Source organism: Ammodytes marinus (genome assembly GCF_949987685.1).
Source record: "Ammodytes marinus genome assembly, chromosome: 13".
Taxonomy (NCBI): domain Eukaryota; kingdom Metazoa; phylum Chordata; class Actinopteri; order Uranoscopiformes; family Ammodytidae; genus Ammodytes; species Ammodytes marinus.
Genome location: NC_137217.1, coordinates 653,286 through 677,856, shown reverse-complemented (window position 1 = coordinate 677,856; position 24,571 = coordinate 653,286). Strand labels below are relative to the sequence as shown.

The 24,571-nt window shown below is 41.2% G+C and overlaps 1 protein-coding gene across 2 annotated transcripts in view; it reads right to left on the bottom strand.

Moving 5' to 3' along the window:
* The window catches only part of taf2 (TAF2 RNA polymerase II, TATA box binding protein (TBP)-associated factor), a 100,363-nt gene extending 77,823 nt beyond the window's left edge, over positions 1-22,540 (bottom strand). The window contains exons 1-7 of one of the 2 annotated variants that reach the window (XM_080038774.1): positions 22,063-22,540; positions 21,764-21,818; positions 21,277-21,437; positions 11,487-11,605; positions 11,078-11,219; positions 10,618-10,849; positions 681-865 (exon numbers count right to left, since the gene is read on the bottom strand). In XM_080038774.1, the coding sequence (XP_079894900.1) occupies positions 681-865; positions 10,618-10,849; positions 11,078-11,219; positions 11,487-11,605; positions 21,277-21,437; positions 21,764-21,818; positions 22,063-22,112 (944 nt within the window). In that variant the 5' untranslated portion in view covers positions 22,113-22,540. Of the gene's footprint in view, positions 1-680; positions 866-10,617; positions 10,850-11,077; positions 11,220-11,486; positions 11,606-21,272; positions 21,438-21,763; positions 21,819-22,062 lie in introns of those variants that run through there. The other variant, XM_080038775.1, reaches the window with a different exon arrangement.
* Between the last annotated feature and the right edge of the window lie 2,031 nt (positions 22,541-24,571).

Here is a 24,571-nt window from a genome sequence, read left to right as displayed (position 1 = left end):
ATGGTTTAGATCAATTAGAAACAATTAAAGCATTAAATAGGTAGGCTTAGTCATTATTAGTATTTTGACTTCATATCTACAGGTTGTTTATTGTGATTTCATAAGTGTCAGTGAGCTCCATGGTTACGCAGTGATTGACAGGCTGACTGAAATGCTCTTTATCTGGACAGAAACTGCCCTCTCCCAACCCAACACCCCTCTTAAAATACACAAACCGTTTGCCTTTACTGTTGCACAGTCGCGACTCCAAAAAAAGTTGGTTGCGTACTGACCCCCCAAAGGCCCATTCTGAGCCAGGAAAAACCCTGCTAGGGGGGGCATGACAGAAAATAATTGAGAACCACTGGTTTAACCCATATTCTGGTGGCGGCTATCGCAGTCCAGCCTAAACCCCGCCCTACCAGTAAGGGTAGGGTCGGTGGTGGAATCCACCGAGATTCTTAAAAGCGAGCTGTCCCGCTCTGAGCCGCTCCGACCCGACCCGCTCTACTCGGTGGAAACGAGGCATTAGTGTCAATTATTCTTAAAGAAAATATTGCAAGTTCTGTATGGCCGGGAATGCCTTGCACACGTCAACCAACACACCAAAAAAGTATACAGGACCCAAATTTACCAATACAAATATAATCCTATACTCTGCTGTAAAAACAGAAGCAGACATCAATCTAACTCATGCCTACCTGAAGATGCTCATAGAAGCATAGGTTGACACTTGTACATAGGCCTCGTCAACATACACAGTCTTGAAGCAGGAATAAGGGTAGCGGCAAGTCAGGATCTCCTCATAGAACTCAAAGATCTCATGTAGGTAAGACATGGAGTGTTTGAGCAGTGGCAGCAGCTGTGGCAGGCAGAAATGGGTCACCTGCAAAAAGTCACAAATGATGCAAATTGCTCATTAGAAATTCCAAAATAGTTTACCAGATTATAAGACATATTAAAGCTTTAATATGTTATGAAGTGTACGATGTTCTTTGTCAATCTGTTTGGTTTGTCAATGAAATGTCATGGTTAAGCAGATAAAATACCAGACATTTTGTATGAAATAACAACTTAAACTTAAAACCTTAAGCAGCGATGACGGTGCCCTCACACCATCGCGTGTTTTTTATTTATTTTTTTGCCGATGCATTCAGAGTGACTATAACGCGTTGGTAAAAACACTTAACTTAGACCCATATTCTGGCGGCGGGTATCACCGACCAGCCTAAACCCGCCGACCTAAAGGATAGGATAGACTCTGCTCGGTGGTAAGATAAGATAAGATAATACTTTATTGTATTTTTTCATGGAAATTTTACTTGCAGTACAAGCCCCAACAATTATACATGACAACATGACACTACATTAAAAACATAAACAACAACAAAGAATTAGAAATATGATGGGGGGTCCAGCCCTGCAAAAAGTGGTCATAAATAATATGGGGTTAAAAGTCACTTCTTTGCCTTCCTGTGCTGACTCAGCAGTGATATTGACAAAGGCACAAATTAATGTTTATATTTTACTTTCCTGCACTCTGGAACCCTGTAGCGCCTCCCCTAGGGCAGGAGCTGTTACTCCCCGTGTAACACATGGGCCGGGTCCAGACTGATCTTGTCAGATAGTTTGTCTGTGTGCCTGTTTTGTGTTTGGAAGAATCTGCTCTCCACTGAGTCGCCCACCAATTTCGAGCAGATCGATAGGAGCCGCATAATCCTGGCTTTGAGTTGTGCTGAAAGGGCACCAAACCAGATGGAGCCTCCGTACTGTAGGATGGTTTCAATTGTTGCCTTGTAGAACAGAGACAGTACTTTGCTGCTAGCTCCAAATGACCTGAGCCTCCTTAAAAAGTAGATTATTTGCTGCACCTTGCTGCAGATGTAGTCCAGATGCTGGGTCCAGGATAGGGCACTGTCCACGTACACTCCCAGGTATTTGAATGATGAGTTTTGTTTTATGGTTTGATTATGAATTGTTATTGGTGTGGTGTTGCACTCATTTGAGGTGCCGAAAATGATCTCCTCCATTTTGAGTGGATTGAGAATGAGGCCATTATGGTCGCACCACTTCACCATGTCCTCCACCATTTCAAGATAAAGGTCAGCCCCCTCCCCCTCCTTCATCAGAGCTACCAGTGCGGTGTCATCGGAAAACTTGATGATGTGGTGGTTGGGTGCACTGGTAACACAGTCGTTGGTGTACAGTGTGAAGAGCAGGGGAGAGCTCACATCCTTGTGGGGCGCCGCAGCTGGTTGTGACCATGGGGGAGTAGGTGTTATTGACCCGGACTAGCTGTTGCCTGTTGGTAAGGAAGGAGCAGTACCAGTGGATGAGATGTGGATTTGTGCCCATCTGAATCATTTTGGAGAGCAGTATGTCCAGTTTTATTGTATTGAATGCAGAGGAGAAGTCGATGAACAGTACCCTGGCATACGGGTTTATCTTCGGAGCATCCAGATGTTTTGAGACCAGATGCATGAGAGTGGCAACAGCATCCTCAGTGCTGCGCTGTTGCCTGTATGCAAACTGGAAGGGGTCAAGTTTGTCCTGTACAGACTGAGAGAGCAGATGGGATAGGATTTTCTCCAATGACTTCATTAATACAGATATTAGTGCCACAGGTCTGAAGTCATTGCATTCCTTGGGGCATGATTTCTTTGGGAGGGGGATGAGATGTGTGATGTTTTCCAGGCCGTTGGGACAGTGTGTGTGTGTGTCTTACTGTAGGTTTTCAGGATAGAGGCACTGATGTTGTCTGGACCGACAGCCTTCCGTGAATTAAGCTGACTAAAGATGTTAGCCACCTGACCCACTGTGATTATAACTCTATCCTCATAGCCCACTGTGCCTGACTCCAGCACCTCCCTGTATCTCTCCTTACTCCCAGTGGTTTCAAACCTGCTAAAGAAGGTGTTTAATTCAGTAGCAGAGGCCAACTCATCATTAGTCACAAAAGGCTTCCAGAGTTTACCTGGCATACCTGTCATGTGCTTTACAGTGTCCCATGTTTTGCGTGGATTGCCAGCCTTGAATGCTTCCTCCAGCTGTTTGTTGTGTGCCTCCTTTGCTTTCCTCAGGGTTACTCTCAGTTCCTTGTCTCTCTTTTCTGGTTAAATTGTGCCTTTATTTTTGAAAGCCAATTTTCTCAAATTCATTATTTGTTTAATGTCTTTGGTTATATAGGATTTATTGTTGGGGTAAACTTTGACTGTTTTTGTGGGAATGATGGACTGTACACAAAAGTTAATGTAGTCTGTTGTGACAGTGCAGGTTTCATCCAATGTGTCCCCCCTCAGCACATCCCAGTCTGTGCAATCAAAGCAAGCTCCCAGTTCCTGACTGCTGTCATGCAGTGTTAATTTCGTAGACTAAGACGAAAAATATTCGTCTACGAACCTTTTTCACGGACGTAAACTAAATAAAAAGGCAGATGTGATGACGAAGACTGAGACTAATTTAACTGACACTATAGTCTACGAATAGGAACTAGACGAAACTGTTAGGGCGGGACGAATGGAGAAGAGATCCAATCAGAACTACTCTTTTTGTGGGACAAGTTGGGAAGAAATCCAATCAGTGCAAAGCAGCGAATTCAACCCTGTGTCGGTGAAAATCGACGGGAGACCGCGCAGGTGTGAGCGGGTGGAGTGAGCCGCTGTGCTGAAAAACTCTGCGGTATGATTGACAAAAATGATAGTCAGGGATATCCTGCCCGTTAACGATGTCTAGGGGAACGGCTAAGTTCCGCGATCTGTTTGTAGTAGGCTCTGTCTCGAGTTTGAATACACAGAGCCATGTGAAACTGCCGCCTCCGTCCGTTAGTTTCTGTTTTTAAGTTACAATCAACTCCGACGCATGGACAGCGTTCAATTAAAACCTTTAATTGTATTATCTAAAAGGCTTTGATGCAAAAGAAGTCCGAACACACACAGCGGCAGCAGTGTTGCTTAAAGGAAGGCGCAGTTGCTCAAATTTCTCAGCACCTCAACTGCGTGCTGCTGCTGCTGCCCAGGGGCGGCCTTAACGATCTCGGGGCCCGTTTCAAGACCTAGTGTGGGGCCCCCCACTTTTTTAAAATATTTTTTTTTTTTTTTTTTTTTTTATAAATAATGCTTGTGCATGCTCCCCGCAAAAAGAAAAAAGATTGTGGAATCCAGTTGGTTCATAGACAGATCATGAGATAATGGACCCCCGGGCACAGGCTCTTAAAGCCCCCCCTCCCCCCTATCCAGTCAGGTACACTGATTTTATGTGAGATTATTACTAATGAAATAGAATGTTTTGTATTACAACCATTAAATCTGTGTCTGTATTGTACATTCAAACCTTAATACCATTCAATGAAGAAAAACACTTAGTCGACGAAGTCCGCTGTAGATTTAGTCAAACTAAAATCTGCTTATATTTAGTAGACTAGACTAAGACTAAAATATTTTAGATGACTAGAATAGGACTAAGACTAAATGGTGTGATATTCAAAATACTAAGACTAAGACTAAGACTAAATCAGAATTTGCTGCCAAAATTAACACTGCTGTCATGAGTCCACTGTCGAACCACCTTGTTCTCTGGTTTACGGCTTTTCAGTTTTGATGTGTAGGTTGGTATGAGATGTACTACATTGTGGTCGGAGTTTGAAATAGGTGGGTTGCTCCTGGATTGGTATGCATTGGTGAGATTAATGTAGCATTTGTCAAGTATGTTTTCCTTCCTTGTAGTACATTTAACCTGTTGAAATCCTGGCAGAGTTTTCTCCAGGTTGCAGTTGTTTAAATCACCTAGAACAATGGCAGGGGCATCTGGAAAGTGTTGTTGTTGATTATGAACACATTCTGCTATTGAAGCTGCGGCGCAATGTATATTGCCGCTTGGGGGGACATAAACAACAAATAGCAAAATTTGATAAAAACAGATTTATAAAACTGTGCGGCGCACACCTAGCCTGGCTCCGCCCGCCCGCCTACTTCTGGCCAAATTTAATTTTCCCTTCAGTAGTCAGTCTGGGTGTACAGTGCATTTCCCAGTTTTCTCCGGAGAATCTACAATCGTCCAATCAGCGAACAGAGCGAGTGGCTGAGAACGATGACGTCGAAGTCGCGCTCCAGTTTCAGTTGAATGCTGCGTTCCTCTATACTCGGAAGAAGGAGATTTCCGACTTGGTAGTTCCGAGTTCCGACCTGTCTGTGTTCCAGTGCATCTGCTCGCGAAAGTATGGACGCCTAAAACCTTTCTTGTCCAAATAACTAAACGTTAGGCTCTAACAAGTTACTGTTGCCAGGTACCGGTAGATTCATAGACTACAATATGTAGTGAAGTCGGAAATTTCCGAGTTCCAGTGTGAGCGAGTGAGCCGCCACTCAGAGAAAACTCTGTGGTTTGATGGATAAAATGATAGTCGGGGATATCCTGCCCGTTAACGTTGTCTACGGGAGCGGCTTCCGCGATCTGTTTGTATGCCTCGAGTCTAAATACACAGAGCCATGTCGGCAAACTGACAGCGCGACTAAATAAAAGGGACTGTACAGTGAGCCGTGTCCCTCTGTTAGTTTCTGTTTTAAGCCGAGTAAGTTACATTCACCTCCGACGCATTAACAGCTTTTAATTAAAGCCTCTAATTTTTTCTTTTTTATTATCAAAAAGGCTTTGATTGAGACTTTTAGCCAATTCTAAAGTCTGAACCATAGATAGTATATAAAACACACAGCGGCAGCAGTGATGCTTTACGGTGCCCGATCTTAACGCTGATTGGACAATACTCATGACGTCTATCAAAGATGTTTTATTGCCAAGATAACGATATTCCCTTGTCTCACACTACGGTAACTTGCCCACACAGTCCAGTCTGGGAAGCGCTGGCTGACTTCTCTGGCAGCTGCCGCCCCCTCCTCCTAAAACAAAAACTCTTCGGATCTATACGATTCACGTGGGTCACAAATTTTAATCCAAAACGGCGAATATCGCCGAAAAGCGACAAGTTTGCAGGTATGGCCTCTCCTCAGCGGTCAAGAAAACCTTTTTGCTTTGTGATTTATCACCTTCTAATCCTTCTCTCTCTCATTTAGCCTACTAACCCACACTCTTTAGCTCTAATCCGTGACAAAGATCAGTTCTAGCAGAGCAGACTGCGTCGGAGAAATCCCGTCCTGGTGTGGACAACCAGGCTCTGAGAAATTACGTTCATGGCGTTTCTTGTACAGTCTTTGAAGTCAGTTAAGTCGCACGGCAAGCCATAATGTCAAGTTTGGTAACAACACCACAAACAGTCTGAGTATTGCTAATGAGCTGAGCTTATAGCCAGCGGTTTGCTGTAACTCAACTAGGTCCTGGTATCATAGGTGTGCTGAGGAGGACAAATTGGAGGTCACAAAATCTGTGGTTTAACCTGTGAATAACTTGAAACTTCATGCAGGCATTATGAAAGTGATTCCACTTGGTGAGCCTTAGTAGACCTAGGCGACCAAACAGAGGACAGGCATTTGGCGTGTACCATAATAAGGCAGGTATCATTTTGTTCTGTAAGTTCCATATTTTTAATTTTTTTAATAATGGGAAAGGTATTACACCATATGAGAAAACAGTAGGGGAGAACGGGGTTATATGTCACACGGGTTGGTTGTCACAACCGTATATCGGAACCAGAAGGCGCTGTCGGTGAAATTTTGGTATGTAAATATCCAGAATTGGGATCAGAGGTCACCTACATAGTCTTCCTTTGAGTTAGACTGCTGAATTTGAGGTGAGAGGACTGTTTGTGTTTTTCATGTCAAATTGAAAATATTTAGCTCCTCAGTATTTTTCTTCTCTTCTCCCGAGAGGGGGCCGGTTCACGGCCCCCTCTCGGGACTGAGAATCGGTACTCGGCTCTTGCGAGCCCTGTTAGCCCGTCTGTCTCCCTTGCTCCCGTTGGTCGGGCTGGGCCCTGCACGCTAGTCATAGGGGACTCCATCACACGCAACATTAAACTTGAGTTGCCAGCCACTGTTAAATATATATCTGGAGCCAGAGCATCCGACATTGAGGCTAATCTTAGTGTGCTGACAACATGCAGGGATAAGGGGGATAAAGGCGGAACGCAGACACAAAACAACACATGTTTTGATAACATTGTTATTCATGTCGGCTCCAATGACATTAGGCTGAGGCAGTCTGAGATCACTAAATATAGCTTAACTAAAGCTTTTGAGACTGCCTCAAAGATGTGTCGGCATCCATTAATAGTCTCTGGTCTCCTACCCAGGAAGGGTTTGTACCGTACCGTGACGGTACAGGCACGTATTTGGTGTTACAGAGGTGGACTGCGGTCCGTATGTGGAGTACAAACATAACGTTATTATATGGCGAATGTACAGGCTTGTTTTGCGGTGTGGAACTTAAAACTTGTCGTCGGAGTTCCCCCCGGACCATTTAGCCTCCGGCTCGGCTCGCACGTGCGCAGTAGCAGCCAGCGATTATTAGCTCCATGGTGAGCATGAGGGTCAGGCAGTGTTAGCAACTTAGCCGCTATATTCAGCGTCTTTTCAGACCCCTCTGGCGACTCTTTTTTTATAAAAAGCGACCAGCGACCAATCTAGCTACTTTTTCTGGTGTTATTGGTGACTTTTGGAGACCCTGTGCTGTCGCTAAAGCATGTATCGCTCTTAACACTTCTAAACGAGCAGCGGCCAGCGGGTGCCTCAACGGCCACTCCCCCTCGGTCCCACAGCACTGACAGGCGGCCGATCGATTGCTCACGCAGCAGTCCCTCCCAACTGCAGTCAGAGCAAGAGATACACACCTCTCCGCTCTAGTGTTCCGTTTGCATCACTATTAGCAGTTGTAGTAGCAGCGTGCCCCCCCCCCCCCTCTTTTACTGTCTATGAGTAGTGCAAGTCAAAATGATACAGTGCTTTCGAACAAAGAGCGAACTGCATGGTGAAAGACAACAGGAAACCGGGGCTCGCAGGCGCCCCCCTGTCATTCAAATCCCGTTTGAGGGATAATTTCAGATTCCAGGTGAATTATGAAAACAGTGATAGACGTGTGAAACAATGTCGGCACACAGGTTATTGACAATAATAAATATTATTTTAAAGTCACCAGAATGCGCAAAACAATGTCTCTAAAGCTCAAATTTTTAGACCCCCCGCCTTGGTTTTTGAATTCTCCCTATTTTCGAGGTCCCAAGGTTGGCATGTATGGTTATTGTTTCACCGCGATCGCTTATGTAGGAGGCAACACGTCGAACATGCATACGCATTTGAAAAGGCACCATCAGGTGTTTGGCTACTCTCACCATTACTGTGAAGAAAAACGAGCTGGGCAAAACCCAGACATTATTTTCCTTTTTATACTGAATATAAACAAGCTGTCATTTAATTAATGCTGCAGTAGCACTTTTATTTGATAATTTTTATATTTATAAGAGCACTTTAGAGTTTAAGAGAGCTGCAGCAATATTTAATTTTTTTAAAGTCAAAAAGACCCTTAAAGATGACATACCCTTTGTTTACACCAGCTTACAGAGCCTGCTGAGCATTAACACTATATTTTTTCATTGCAATTTTAGTTTATGCTGCACCTACACTAGTATTTAATAAGTATTTTATTTATTGGAGAATTGCAGCAGTATTTTTATATTTGTTATGCATTTTATTTATATCAATCAATCAAACTTTATTTATATAGCACTTTTCATAGAATCAAATGTAACACAAAGTGCTTAATACAACTCCCCCCCACACCTCCTACCCAGAGATATGCATACATGCAAAAACATTCCCCCTCCCACCCATCCATACCCCAAAATAAGAAATTCATTAAAAACAGGAAGGAGACTGCGCTGAGGAAACGCCATCATCAGAGAGAAAACACTAGAGACTGTAAAACTAAAACAATTCAAAATAAATATATGTTACCGTCAGCTAGTTACTGACAGCTAAAGCTGTTCATTCTCCGTTAACTATGAACCGTACCGTACTGTACCGTACCGTGACTTCAAAACCGAGGAACGTACCGAACCGTGACTTTAGTGTACCGTTACACCCCTAGTATGAATATAGAGCACTTTAACACATATATTAACATAAATAAATCGCACACTTCACCTTTAAAAAGGTGATCAAAATGGCATTTGAAATGTAATCATTTATCAATGTGGACCCCAAGGAATTTTGTGGTTTTTACTCTTTCAATTATTTGTCCATTTATTTTAAGACAAACATGCTAATTTTCCCACAAGAGTAGTATGTGGCGCTTCGCAGCAACTCCTCCGTTCCACAGGTCCTCTACTGTATAGTTGCGCGTCTCGCCTTTTTCGTTCCGCATGCACTTTACGATTTTGCTAGCTGTTGTTTCTAAATGGTGAATTTCCCGGTTCGTCGCTGTCTGACTATTGCTGCAGTATGCCGTTGAGAGAAATACAGTGAGAGTGCATGGCGTGCAGCTCTTCAATGAGAATATTTTTTCCAATTCAAATCATTGTAAAATTGTAGGCCAATTGTGAACAAATGTGTGGGAAGCACTGCAACTAGCTCCTAAATCTAAGACAAGCCAGGAGTCCTCGAGAGGACCCCTAAGTCACCAAGAGTAAATCACAGACAACCATTTGGCATTTTGGAGAGATTTAATGAAAGTGAGCTTTCTGAAAGGTACCTTAATAACTGTGAGGGTTTAATGATCTTAGTAAAGCTATATTTAGAAAGTATAGACACATTTATATTTATTATATTTATAAAAGAAAAATGTATTATTATATGTATTTAAAAACTCTTTACTTTAATAAAGCGACACGATATGGATATCTCCCACAGTGTTTCTATCATACGATCACTCTTAGGGACTCACCTAATCACTGTGGGCATTCAGGGTTTTTCCTGCATAGAGAAAATTTTGGCGCCCGCCAAAGCGGATTTATCCAGCGCCAAAGGAAAATCAGGAGCGCCAAAATGATAAAGATTGAGAATAAATATAGCTATTTAAAACCTCTCCAAATTCAGCCCACTTTAAGTCATCCTTCTTGAGGGGTTGGGCAATAACTTGAATTTCATTTTCGATTACTATTACGGCTTCCCTCAATCATGAAAACAAAATAATCGTTATTAAACTATCATTGTTCCGCACGCCGGGGCATGCAGGCTGTTAAATGCAGCGAACCCTTTCAGCCGAGCGGTGCGCTCGCTCGGCCCCTCCCTCACCTGATAATTGAGCTATCGGCTGGTACAGAGTAGGAGGGAGATGTTGTGCATTGCCGGGTGTTTTGAAGAACTTCTAGGTGACGAGAATACAGGTAAAACTAATTGTGTTGTCTGAAAACACTTCAGACAACACAACAAACTAAAATTTGACAGATTTGACACTGCACATGACAGTCTTCTCAGGAATGGTGTAGCAAAGGAAAACTATTGGATCAGTCCCACTCTGGATCTGCCAACCAATCACATGACGTTTGGTCATGACGTATGTCATGCGCCGGCTTCTGAGCCGCTCCCTCTGTTCGCTGATTTGACAGCCAAAAACCTGGCTGAGAAAAACCCGTGAATATACCTTGGACCCAGACTGTCTGCTGAAGGGAAATGAAAATTGAGCGGAAGTAGGTAGTCGGGCGGTGCCAGGCTAATATTAATACACATAAGTCAAGACGGGTCACTAAAAGCCTACCTCATGCATGTAGGGATCTACAAGGATTTCAAAGGGCCCGACGGCAAGGGAGATGTTGGGGGCCGCAGTTGGAATGGGGAGGACATAGTGGAAAGTCTTTTTCCTCATGTCATTGGTGTAGATGGTCTCCACCAGATCTCCACAGGACACTGCCACCATGGAAGCATCCACTGTGAACTCCAGTTTCCACGTACACAGCTCTGAATAGGAGTCTACACAGGGGAACCAAAATCTGGGGAAGGGGACATTCTCATGAGTTTTGTACACATGGAAATACATTTTGCAGATCCAGAGACAATTAAGATGTATAATGTAAAGTAAAAGTGTAGCTTTAATGGCATGCCATGAAATGGACATATATCAGCAATACCCAGCATGGTTTCATCATCCATTTGATATATTATAACTAACAACCTGGAATTAAACTAATGCACATCAGGGTGAGTCATTGTTTATAGACCTGGTGGAGTTTTGGTATCCAAAGGAAAACACATGAGCTCCTCTCTCTGCCATGCTGCCTTCCACATCAGGAACAACAAAGTGGAGACCTCCTTTTGGCTGGTCCAGGGAAAATTCTATGTACACCTTTAAAACCTTCAAATCTGAAGACACAAAATACAGCTGCATCAGTCATGACCTTACACTTCCATTTACAATAATCCAAGAGTAGAACACTTTTCACTTGTTCTTAGGGAACTTTGTAATCCATCTCATATGACCATATTGATCAAGCTTTTAGGAAAGGTTTAATGAAGAAGGATTTTTCAACAACCTGCTGAAGATTTGGATTGGAAAAACACACACTTTGAATCACACACAAAAACGAAGGTGTCTCTTCAATTTTTGAGGCCTTAATGCCCCTGTCTTACCATCTCCTTGTTTCCAGAGCTCAGAGGGAACTTTGATGACCAGCTCCCCATGTCCTGCATCAGGGTCCACAGCACTCACTGCTGCTGTGTAAGCACTGGAAAAATAATTCAAGTTCCTCCTACATAGACACACGTTACAGACGACACGATTACTTTATTATTATTGTTGTTATCATATAGTTTTATTAATAAATATATTTGAATAAAGTGCTCCTTTACTCAGAATGTTCCGATGGCCACCATCCTCTTAAACACAAACAAATATATTGACAGTAATATGCCGTGGTAAAATGTAACGACAACTACAGGAATCCAAATGACAAATAAAAAAAAATTCTCTTCTTGCTAAATAATAGATATGAGTTTCTTACACAACACCCTAACATCAATAGTATTTCCAGTTTACTGAAAACTAATCTCAGAAATGTAACAGAAGTAAATCGAAAGAGTTGGTAAATCTTGTGAAAATTCTATTCTATTTGCAAATACATCAAGTGGGCTATAACAGTTTTTAGCTAATCCACTGAATTACCGTATTTTCCGCACTATAAACCGCACTGGACTATAAACCGCAGGTGTTATAATGTTTAATTACCATATGTAAGAATTCGTGCACAGAGGGGATTGTCGGGAAAGAGATGGCTGCTTGAGGAATCTCCCATTTATTAACATTTCAACAAACAAGTTGCATATTTGCATAACGTATTTAAGTGTTACCATTTAGTGCAGGGGTGTCCAAACTTTTTTCACTGAGGGCCACATACAGAAAAATCTACGAAGGGCCGGGCCACTTTGCAAAAATAACACATTTATCAGGACATGTAGCTGCTCTGATGTTTAGTTTCATAGTGTCCTCGTAAATTGTAATCCTTCTTCACGGCAACACATTAAACAGGCACTTTCCCCCTCTTGTTAAATGCCATTGATACACCCAGTGTTTTCTGCTTTTGCGTCTAATGTCCAGCTTGGTGAAAATAGTAGCCAGCCGAGATCCCGCCTCTCCAAGGGGGGTCCAGGGGTTTGCCCTCACGGGAGATTTTTTTAAGTTTTTAAAGTGAAATGCATGAATCTGGTGCACTTTGAGAGAGAAATTAAGAGGCTAAAGCTGAATAATTTTGTATGAATAAAATGGAGACACTGTGTCAGATTAATTAGAAGCTATTGGAGAAGGACACATGGATTTTCCATAATAATATTAATTTAAAATAAAATATTATGCATATTATACTATTTCTCTGTAATATAATGAGTGCATTTAAATTATTAAAAAATGAAAAGGGCCATATAACATTATATTTTTAAAATGTGCCACAGGCCCAGGGCTGTACGCTTATTTTTTTAGGTGCTAGCACTGGTGCTAGCAAGCAAAAAAATTCAGTAGCACAAAAATAAATTTGGTAGCACACAGTAGGCTATGATTGAAAACTTGCATAACCTTAACCCTTGCATTTTGCTCTACCTTTGAGCATGTCATCCTGGTCTCATTTGAGATTCACAATTAATATGATATCCTAGTGTGTGCAGTAATAATTGTAGAAAAATGAATAGGGGTGCACTGATTGCAATTTAGAAAAAAGAATCTAACCTGCCAATTGCAATTTTTTGCTGATTCAGAATTATTATTATAATGTCCTTCTGTTAATTAAAACCAAACTTTAAAACATTAAACATAGCCTATTAAATAAATAAGTATACATATTGGTACAATTTAGGATAAATTAAATAGGTTGTTGTGAATGTGTTGGGAGTAGCTTTTCAGTGGCTTTAAAACTTTGTTTAAATTAAGACTAGACTACTGTTGACTGCTCTCTGCAGCTGAAGGAGTTGCCTTTCAAGCTAGAAAAAAGCGCTAACTTCCTGTTCTTACCGGCTTCAAAATAAAAGTCAACTCATGTTTGGCTAGTAACAGGCTTTTAATGTGAAGGCGCACAGGAAATGTTCTGTTTGTACACGCGCTAACTTAACTGCGGTAATGTGCCGTCTCCTTCCGGTAATTGCCGTTGAAGCCGTGAAGTTTTTATACCTAGAATCGCTGCACGAGCACAGATCCCGAGCACACATCTTTCACCAGCCAAAGTGGAGGGTGGACTCAATAACTTACTTGCCTAAGACTCATTTACCCGCAGTGTTAATGTAGAGCCCTCTAAGCAGTGTTGTATCTCTCCTCTGTGTTTCAAAGACAGCCTCTCCTCATTATCAACCTGTCGCACGAATGCGAATGGATTCGTATTCATCATCGCACGTGATCAATTTCAGTAGCAAATGCGATCAAAACTGTCGCACTGTACTGCCCTGCACAGGCCAATCAATCAGTTTTGACACCCCTGCACTAGTGGGTTAACTAAGAAATGCATCGACCTTGCATCGACCTGAAAACCCATATTTACAGTAGGCAGCCCGAGCCCATAGAACAGAAGGCTTTTAGAGAGCGCATGCTGGACGGTAACGTTCAGGAGCAGTGAACCTCTGATGCGCCAGCAGCAGCAGCTTGAGAGGCAGACTCAGCACTAGGTTTGTTTACAGGCTTAAATTAGCGATACTATACACAGAAAGCTGTTTAAGTCGGTTTGGATAAAGTAGGAAGTGAATGAGCTTTTGCGCAGATCATTTACTAACAGAAAGAACAGGTTAACGTGTGAAAAAAGTCGCCAAGTAGCGTTCTAACTGCTTTTGCATAGACTTCCCAAACAGTCTGAGCCGGTGGCTCGATGTTGTTTTGTGCCCTCAACGCAGCCTTCTAGGCAGAGCTGCTGCGTTAAGGCACTCAAATGGACACTCCCCACCTGAATGCCTAACCCCCAACCAGGCCCCCAAGAATGTGCCTTCTCCCAGCATACAGCAGTGCCCAGTGGCCAAGCCTGGTATTACGTAATTATTTGCGCTGGCTGGATGGGTCCCTCAAATCACAACGGTGTCAGAAGGAGATATCACCGCGTCTCAAATAGAGCGCGGGACAGCGGGGGAATAGAAATGTACATTATATTTTTAAAATGTGCCACAGGCCAATCAATCAGTTTTGAAGTGGGTTAATTAAGAAATGCAATTTTTTTTTTTTTTTTTTTTTCAAAAAGGCCATATTACATTATATTTTTGAAATCGGCCGCGGGCCAATAAAAAACGGCCGTAGTTTGGACACCCCTGATTTAGTGCAATAGCTACTAGGGATGGGCACGAGTGTTTTCACTACTCGTGTGATCGCTTGCATTCCTCAAGGATCAATCGATTCCTCGTTAAACTTTTTTCTATTTTTAGAACGCAACGCATCTGTCTGCAGAACAACGGTTCACTGCAATAAAGCGCTCAATGCTTATTGACAAACAGTCACAGTTGCCATATGATATTAAGGATTTATTCCCACAAGTTTAAAACACATTTTCCTCACTGAAAGCAATTAAATAGACGGGCCACAATTTAATCCGATCGAGTAGGTCTGCGTTGGGGAGAAAAAAAGCATGGGCTGTAGTTGTAACAAAAAAATAGCCTAAGTCACCATTTAAAATAAGAAGGGCAGCAAATAATATTAAATGATTGTCCTACAATTTAAATACATATAAATAACTCACCAAAGCAGATAGTTGTATATCCAACTGCGTAATGCTCACTCCGTGTCCGTGAATAATTACCGCGACTAATTCCTCATTAACGGAACGTTACACCGGTCGGTTTTTGAATCTTATCCCCATATTCCCTATTGAAGGCTTCTTAACTGTTGTCGGCTCGGAGCGAATGTGCCTGAAGTAAGTCTTGCTTCTTCTTTACTTTTCTTTCCAAGCGGAGAGCACCTTGCATGCTCACCTGGAGTCTAGGCTACTCATTACTAACTGAGAGTAAGAGGTGTCATCTCCCCTTTTTATAAACGTAATTTTATCATCTGCTTTGAAATAATTGTACAGTTATATTCCTGACAATGTTCTGGAGAAAGGAGAGACCGTGTTCGGCTCCGCGGTGCTGTGGAGAACACAGGCTGTGCTACGGTGGCACGGAGGTGGCAGTTATTTGCAGTTGCTTTTTGACACAACGCTCAGTTTATTGCACTTGCATCAAAATATTTAATTTTGTTAAACTTTATTTTATCCGTTTTGTGCCGTTTTGTACACGTATATAACATTTTAAAATAGGGGCGGCCCGCCAGCCGGCCTAAAGGCTACAAACACTAAAAACAACAAAAAACGATTTTCCTCATCCACCAATCGAGTTCATTTTAAACGAGGAGTACTCGATTACTAACGCCCATCCCTAGTAGCTACAGAACATATACTGTGCTGTGTAATAACAGGGTCGAAAAATTGGGAAAAAGTCGCGGCTTATAGTCCGAAAAGTACGGTAAATACTTAAACATTAATAATTCCTCCCAGGGGCGTAGGAATGAGTTTAACATTGGAGGGGACACAAGATCTCTGCGCCTGCTTTTTGGCACAGCTACTGTAATGTAAGCTTTTAGACACATAGGCTAAATCCTAAAGGGGGGGGGTTACCATGATAGCACTACTACCAGAAGCTTTCCACATCATCAGTATAACCACCATCTGCCACCTTCCATGGAAAGCAAAAATATGAAATTTTCTAATTTGCTTTGAAAATAATAAATAGATCAAATATAGAGAATAATTACACCTGTTGAATCCCTTCATAAAGACACCTCAGAACTTGATGAAATATCACCATATCTATGAATTGAAAATCCACTTATGCTGGCAGAAACACTGATATTATGGAATTTTCCAAACAAAAGTAGTAAAATAACAAGAAAAAAAATCAAATGTAAAAAAAAAAAAAAAAAGTATGATATGCAATCATACTTTGAATGTTATTGTGTGGGAGATTTAATTCTTGCAAGTTTAGTTTCCAAATGTTTCATGTATAAAAACGTCACCCTTTTTTCTTTTCTTTTTTTAAAAATTGCACCTTGCATCGACCTGAAAACCCATATTTACAGTAGGCAGCCCGAGCCCATAGAACAGAAGGCTTTTAGAGAGCGCATGCTGGACGGTAACGTTCAGGAGCAGTGAACCTCTGATGTGCCAGCAGCAGCAGCTTGAGAGGCGGACTCAGCACTAGGTTTGTTTACAGGCTTAAATTAGCGATACTATACACAGAAAGCTGTTTAAGTCGGTTTGGATAAAGTAGGAAGTGAATGAGCTTTTGCGCAGATCATTTACTAACAGAAAGAACAGGTTAACGTGTGAAAAAAGTCGCCAAGTAGCGTTCTAACTGCTTTTGCATAGACTTCCCAAACAGTCTGAGCCGGTGGCTCGATGTTGTTTTGTGCCCTCAACGCAGCCTTCTAGGCAGAGCTGCTGCGTTAAGGCACTCAAATGGACACTCCCCACCTGAATGCCTAACCCCCAACCAGGCCCCCAAGAATGTGCCTTCTCCCAGCATACAGCAGTGCCCAGTGGCCAAGCCTGGTATTACGTAATTATTTGCGCTGGCTGGATGGGTCCCTCAAATCACAACGGTGTCAGAAGGAGATATCACCGCGTCTCAAATAGAGCGCGGGACAGCGGGGGGAATAGAAATGTGTCTCCACAAAAAATGTCTAGATAGCAAACAAAAGCTCATAATTATCATTAGACCATGTACTAATAAAATGAAAGTTTTCTCGTTTCAAAACGCCACCTCAAGCGTTTAATAGCCGTTTTTAGCAGTTAGGGGGGCGGGCAGCTGAAAGGAGCCGTAGTGAAACAAATTTTGTTTTGGCCAAGCCTCCGGGCTCAGTGCTCCGTATTTAGAACATTGCTAGTAGGCTAAACATTTCTGTTAACATCTCATGTCGGAGGTTATTCTTTTTACTTAACAGGAATGACGTTGATGGTTGATTTAAGAACGTTGCTCATAGCAGCACACGCTGTCAAACAGCACTACGACACTAGCTTAGCCTTTAGCTTACATTAACTAAACATTGTTGCCCAGATGGCAGAAAGAATCTTCGTTTAGAACTTGTTAACCCTTATATCACTTTACAAAAACGGGAGTGTCATTTGAAGATCACACATAGAGAATCATCGGGGGGTTAGTAACTTATACTTCCAAGGTCTGTAAACAATGCAATGCTACAATGCTAACAAGAGAATATTTCAACATCCGTCGACGTCATGGAACGCACACTGCGCATGCTCCATAAGGACCCGTGAAAGCAGTATGGACACTTCCTTGTGGCTGATCTGCGCCAATGAGCAGCTTTCAGAGGAATGAATGGGCGGCCATTAGGGGTGTGAACGTTTACAAAAATGCCTAACCGTGTACACGACAAATTTTTTTTTCGTGTACACGGTTAACCGTGACGTCATTGTCCTCGTGCCCCCGCCGTCTTGTAGGCGCGCGCACACACACACACACACATACGCGTTCGTTCGCCTGTAAACACACAATTGACATGAACTACGCTCGTTTACACACCTCTTATAATAGGTCCATGGTACACACACACACACACACACGTTCGCCGTCATAATCGCGCTTCATTCATTTCCTGATTAATATAGCCTATCGCTTTCTACATGTCCACGTTAAATGCATGTTGAACAGGTGTTATAAAGTTCGGGCTACTTACGAGCGTAGTTCACGTCAACCGGGTAACTTTAATCTTTAGGTTATCTTTCATCACTCTTCCGTGGCTGTGAGTCAAGCACCGGCACGGCAACTCCCCGTGTGTGTGTGTGTGCGCCGATACACACACTCACTCACACACACTCGCCGAGGGACAGACAGATTCTCGGCAGACTAGCTTTTATCCTCCCCAATTAGTTTATTAGTGATGTAAAATCAATAAACGCGTGTCTCCAGAACATATTTAAAAACTTTGAAATTTGAAAAAAAAAAAAAAAAAAAAAAAAACGGTTTTCGTTTATTGATTTTTCCTAAACGGTTATGATTTACTGAACGGTTACACGTGTACACGTGTACACGTGCACACCCCTAGCGGCCATCTTTCAACGGTTTTCAGTCCGCTGTCCATTTCTTTATATGTCCATGCCCCCAACCCTGCGCGCTACCTTAAAGCAGGGCCGCTGCTACGCTTTTGGGTGAAATTTTTTTGCCATTGCAAGATCTCTGCGACTGCTTTTTGGCACATTTGCCAGCATTTACTAACAGAAAGAACAGCTTAACTTGTGAAAAAACTGCCTTTGCAAAGGAATTGAGTGATAGGATCATAGACTGATTATGAGATAATGGGCCCCTGGGCTTACACTCTTAAAGGGCCCCCCACTTGTCCCTATCCAGTCAGGTACACTGAATTTTCTACACGGATACATACAATTAATGGCAAAAACATATTAAGGAAGTCAGTGTTTCCCACAGGATCTTGGGGTATTGTTGGAGGGACCCTGTACCTTATTGGGGGGTGGGTGGAATTTTTTTTACCTTTTTAAAGTAAAATGCATCAATCTGGTGCACTTTGTGAGGAAATTTTAGAGACTAGAGAGATATCAAATCCTGAGATGCAGAAGGAACATTATTTTTCAGATTTTTCTTAAACAGGCAGCACTCTTTACTCTGCAACTGTAAAAACAGTAGATTGGTCTGCAGACCCATGTTCTATGATGGAGAGGCCCATTTCAACAGATAAAGGGTGGATATGAACAATTTAGAATTCACACATATAAAGTTTATTTGTGTATGTGTGAGGGGGCCTTCAACCCCCTTAGGCAGAGCTACTAATGCTGTTGTTTTTAACTTGCTTTTGTATTTCTCCCCTACTAGTTGAGGGGCCCATGATGATTTCTATCTTGTTACATTTTAATGAGTACTTATATTTAGGCTATTCCTTTTTGGACCCTGTTATTGACATCAGTGACTGAGCTCTTTGACTATGCAACATGAAAAGTTACTATCAGTATCTCTGGCTAAGGGCCCCCCTGAGCCCTTGGGCCCCTGGGCCTGTGCCCGGTGTGCCTGTGCAGTAATCCACCCCTGGATAGGTTACACAATTAAGAAAAAACAACGATGGGCCTGTTCATAACTAATTTATATATTTTTTGTAATGTAATGATTATCATGAACTTTAACAAAAAATAAACTATTTTGGGGGGCCCCCAGACCATCTCTTTTTCCTTTTTAATAAAAAAAAAAAAAAAAAAAAAAAATTATAATTATAATTATAATTTTTTTTTTTTTGGGGTGCCCCCCCCAGGAACTTGGTGCCCTACGCAGTCTGCGTACTCTGCGTATAGGGAGCGGCGGCCCTGCCTTAAAGGCTTGGTTCGGGGGAAACAAAAAAAAACATTTAGGGGGCCGGTGACAAGAAGCTGTGTTGCGCTTTCAAAATAAAATATGTTTCTCCTTGCGGTATAATTTTTGGGTTCCTACGCCCTTGATTCCTCCCCTTCATGAACAATTCTATATCACTTTCCTGATACTATACAATACAATATAAGGCTGCAATACCTTGGTTAAAGCAGCAGAGATTCATCTCTTATGACTTACCAATGCATAATGTATATTATATTCCCCAGATATAATACACTCCCCAGCCAAAACAAAAAGTTACCACCTGGGTTTTTACAAAGCAAATAGGCAAGAGCCCTCCATTGGTCAAAAACTACAGTCATTAATATGTTTCAGTTATTTAACCCTAACTGATGCAGTGAATAGTTTCTTATTTCTTAAACAACCATGTCAGAAGTCATATGCTGTGGTTTTGGAAAATATGTAATTGTTCAGAGAGGTGAAATTATTGGCCTGCGTAAAAATCAGGAGAAGATGAAACTGCTAAAATCGTGTTAAGAACTGTCCAACGCATTATTAAAACCTGGATAGATAGTGGTGAACCGTCATCTTTGAGGAAGAAATGTGGTTGGAGAAAAAAATCTTTTGATCATGATGGGAGATCATTTCAAATAAAGAAAATGATTTGGTGGAATCAAAATTTAAATAATCAACATTAGAACTCTGGCTATGTTTAATAGTGAAAGTAAGAGCATTTTCATACGCACAATGCGAAGAGAACATAATGGATATGGACTATGCAGATGTGTAGCCTCTTATCCACTTATCAGTGGGGCTTATCAGGATAAAGTGCTTCAATTTGCCAGGAAGTGTACTGATTGGAGAAATGGCAAAAGGTTGTGTGGTCTGAAGAGACCAAAATTGACCCTGTTCCAGAGTGCATCAGGGTAAGAGAGGTGGACTACTGTACAAGCCTGTGTGGCAGTGTACAGTAGGATCTGGGGTTGCTTCAGTTGGTCAGGTCAAGGTTCTAAGCAACCTTGTGCCAAATAAAGCTTATTAAAATATGTTACGGCAAATATGTGCGGTAATCAAAGCTAAAGATGGTCCAACAAGATATTGGAGTGTGTGACTTTTTTGGGCCGGGCAGTGTATTTACAGTCACGTGTATTTTTAAAACCCTTGGGATGTAGGGGAATGAATGGATAGAAAAATAAGCTAAATAACAAAAAGACTCAATCAGACATTTGAAAGGCAGTTATTTGATGCTTAAATAATAATACCCTACATTGTTAATTATTTCATGCAACCAACCATACAACTAGAATTTTTTTTTTTTAAAGACAACAATGTTGTTGATTTGCTCATCCGCTCATAAACACAGGTTTTCCTGGGCTGCCTGCCGTAAATCATTGTTTAAATTCTGTGGGAAAAATCTGACCCTTTCAAAGGCCTTAATAAAAAACTTTATTAAAAAAAAAGGCATTATTTTCTGATGGTCTCCTTTGCTGTTATACATCATCTATGATCATCATAGGAAAATGAGACTTTCATAAACATTTAAAAGCTCCTTATATGAGGTGTTAAGTACAAATACAATGCAGTGCAATGATATACTCACTGCTTCGACTCATGGTGGCACACCTCCAGTGTGGGGTCATTGTAAAGGAATGGGGCTTCAAGTTCATTGACCCGGACCCTGTAGATGCGGCATTGTTTACTGTTAAGCTTGATCCTGTTCAGGTTGACCACTGTAGGAAAAATGGTGAGCTCCACATAGCCCTAAGATATACAAAAGAGAAAGAATTTGGTGAAGATGGACTGTAATTGTCATTTTTGGCTGAAATGATTGTCTTTGCCAAGTAAAGAGCCTGATGATGAGCTAGGTTTTTCCATGTCATTCTGATTTACATTCAACCTAATTATGATAGGCTGTAACACAGCAACAGTTCTGACAGCCTGGATTATATTAAGAAAAAAATATATAAATACTTTGACTTAATATTGAAGAGTTGTCAGTGTAATACTATTTAAATGTAGTCATTTTTCAATTTGAATTCAGACTGTAGAGCTGTTGTGTTTTCTAATGGAACTGCTGATGTACTCACAATGACAGACTTCCTTTGGAAGTTGATGTTGTTGATGCACACCACCTGGTGGGTCGTAAAAGCAAAGAGAAAACAATGTCAATATGCGATGTAAAATCTGAATTGTGAACCGAACTAGATGCCCTCAGCTAAATACACATGTTTATGGCAAACTGTTAAGGAACATTAATTAACGTAACTGCCTGCACTACATCCAAGGGCTAATCAATGCCAACGTAAACTTTCTTGTCGAACATGAGCGCAAACCATTTTATTTTTGTGCTGACAAAGATTAAAAAATATATAGAAAAAATACTTATAATTTAAAAGGGCGCGGGCTTTCAAATCCTTTGTCCTTCTTCCTGTTCATCTTGGTTTCTTGTTGTGTCTGGAGTCACTGAAGTTTCAACACGCCATTACACCGCTGCTTGCTGTTTCCTTCACAAGTTACGGTACTTTGCTAGCACAAGATTCAGCTTGTGCATTTGGCAGACCGCAACAAGTCAACAATGTGCCCTCTACTTTGCAGATACAATAACAAAAACCTTATATAAAACGGTATAAAAACAACGGGAGTCAAAACAAGAAGCAGCACTGTACTAGACTTTCCGGAATGACTGCTTTATCTTCCGGAAACTAGTGCAGGGTATTCCCAGTTGGCGTATCCATAAAAGTCGATCATAACTAGCAGTCAGTTTTTGTTCAAAAGAGAATAGATCCAAACACTGATTCCTGCAACAAGAGATCCAAATACACCCGATGAATCGGGATGTTCACAGCATTGTGATATCAGCTCCAGTGTGTTCAGCCATTTTGTTGTTAACCTTTGACCTCCCGCTTAAAGAATATTTTTTATTTAATGTAATCAATTCAATTTAAAACACAAATAACATACAATAAATAATTGTTTTATGAAAAAATCAAATGTATTATGTCGGTGTGTTTGTGTTTGTGTAAAAAATAGAAAGAAAAAAATATATTTCTGCGTCAGAGCGGGGCGTGGACTTTCTGCCTGCCGAGAGTGCACGAGATCCGCGGGAGTGTGCACAACTAAACTACGAAGCAGCTTTGTTGAATAATTGTAAGTGGCATATAGCTGCAGTAGAGCAGTAGAGTTCCCAGTCATAGGTTAGTAATGTCCCGCTTTTATTTATTTTTTTCAATTCGTTATCATTTCGAACATAACAATCTGAAATGCTCAAACAGTCGCAAAATCCATTACATTTTGCGACTGTCTGATCATTTCTGATTGTTGTTGAAAAAAAATAGGCCTACATTCATTTAAATATAAAAATAAAGTTCCTCACATAAGTAAATCATAATATAAGTAAGGGGGCTACAGGAAAAAAAGTATTGTAAAATGACAAGAATTGTATGGTTGAAAATGTAAATGCAAAAAAAGATATTAGGCCTAAATTTGTATGTGTTCTATGAAATCATTGTCGGTCTGTCTGGATCAACAAATCAAGTTGCAGAGAGGTAAGCAGCATCAATAAAGAAAAGTTTCTTCTCATTATTTCATTGTTTATCTCTTAAATTCTGCTGTCTTTTTTAAATAAAAATGCATAATATAGCCAACCGTAGGCTATATAACAATAGCCTATCTTATCTATATTTAAACAGTTAATTTACAGTAGGGGAAGGTGGGGTGATTTGTGCATTTTGGAAGATGCAAAACCCCTTGTTTCTAGAAAACCGTGGAAGAAATTGGAAATGTGACCACATATTTAAGAAGAGCCATCCATTTGACTCATCCTGTAAAGAAGGGAGACACAAGGAATAAGATATAAGCACATATAAGCTCAAAAAACTGTGTTTTGCCTTTCAAAGTAAAATTTCCATGATCAAGGTTTTTTGATTATTGTGTCTGAACAATTATAGACACGTTTGAAAACATTTGACACATGTTTAGTGCTTTGGTATGCTACACTTTGAGTCTATATAGTTAGCACAATGTCAACCCTAAATTGCTGCATCATGCCTATTATCCAAAATTCTGGGGATGGGGTGATTTGTGCGCAAGGGCCTGGGTGAGTTATAAGTAAGTAAGTAAGTAAAATGTATTTATAAAAGCACATTTATGACAGTTTGCACTGTCCAAAGTGCTGTACATAGTGCATTCAGTAGGTAAACAATGAAGGTACAATAACAATAACCAAAATAAAAGACGTAAAGCCCATACATCCACATAAACACAGATAGTAGTGCAGAGGTAAGATAGTTAATGGGGAGGAAACACCAGGGTGTACATATGGGTTTTGAGCCTTGATTTAAAGGCAGAAATGTAGGGGGAATCACATTTGTCAGGTGGCAGTTGGTTCCACAAGCACGGAGCAACTAGTGCAAAGTACATTTCTGAGAGTTGTGCCAGTGGCATGGCTGTATACGCTGCTCACCAAAAGAAAGTGATTGTCTACAGTAGCTCAGAAGAGAGTGACATCTCAATTCCACTTAACGACACCACTGATGAGAGTTCAGATGGCCAGAAAGATGATGATGGTGACTTTGTCATTGTGACACAATGACGCACAAATCACCCCACGTAGTGGGGTGATTTGTGCGTCAAGACAACTTTTTTTCCGAAAGCTATATTTCTTAAACAGTTTATTCCAGATCCAAAGTTTTTATTGCCAGGGATGCACAACATCCTGAAATATATGTACATATTTGAGTTGGAGACATAACTGTCAAGGCCTCACTTTAAAATCACTTTGAGTAAAAAGTTGCACAAATCACCCCACCTTCCCCTATATAGCTAAGCTCTATAGTTTTGATTCCCATTTTAGTTTCAACTTAAAAAAACGTTTTCCCACATCAGCTAGCTATACG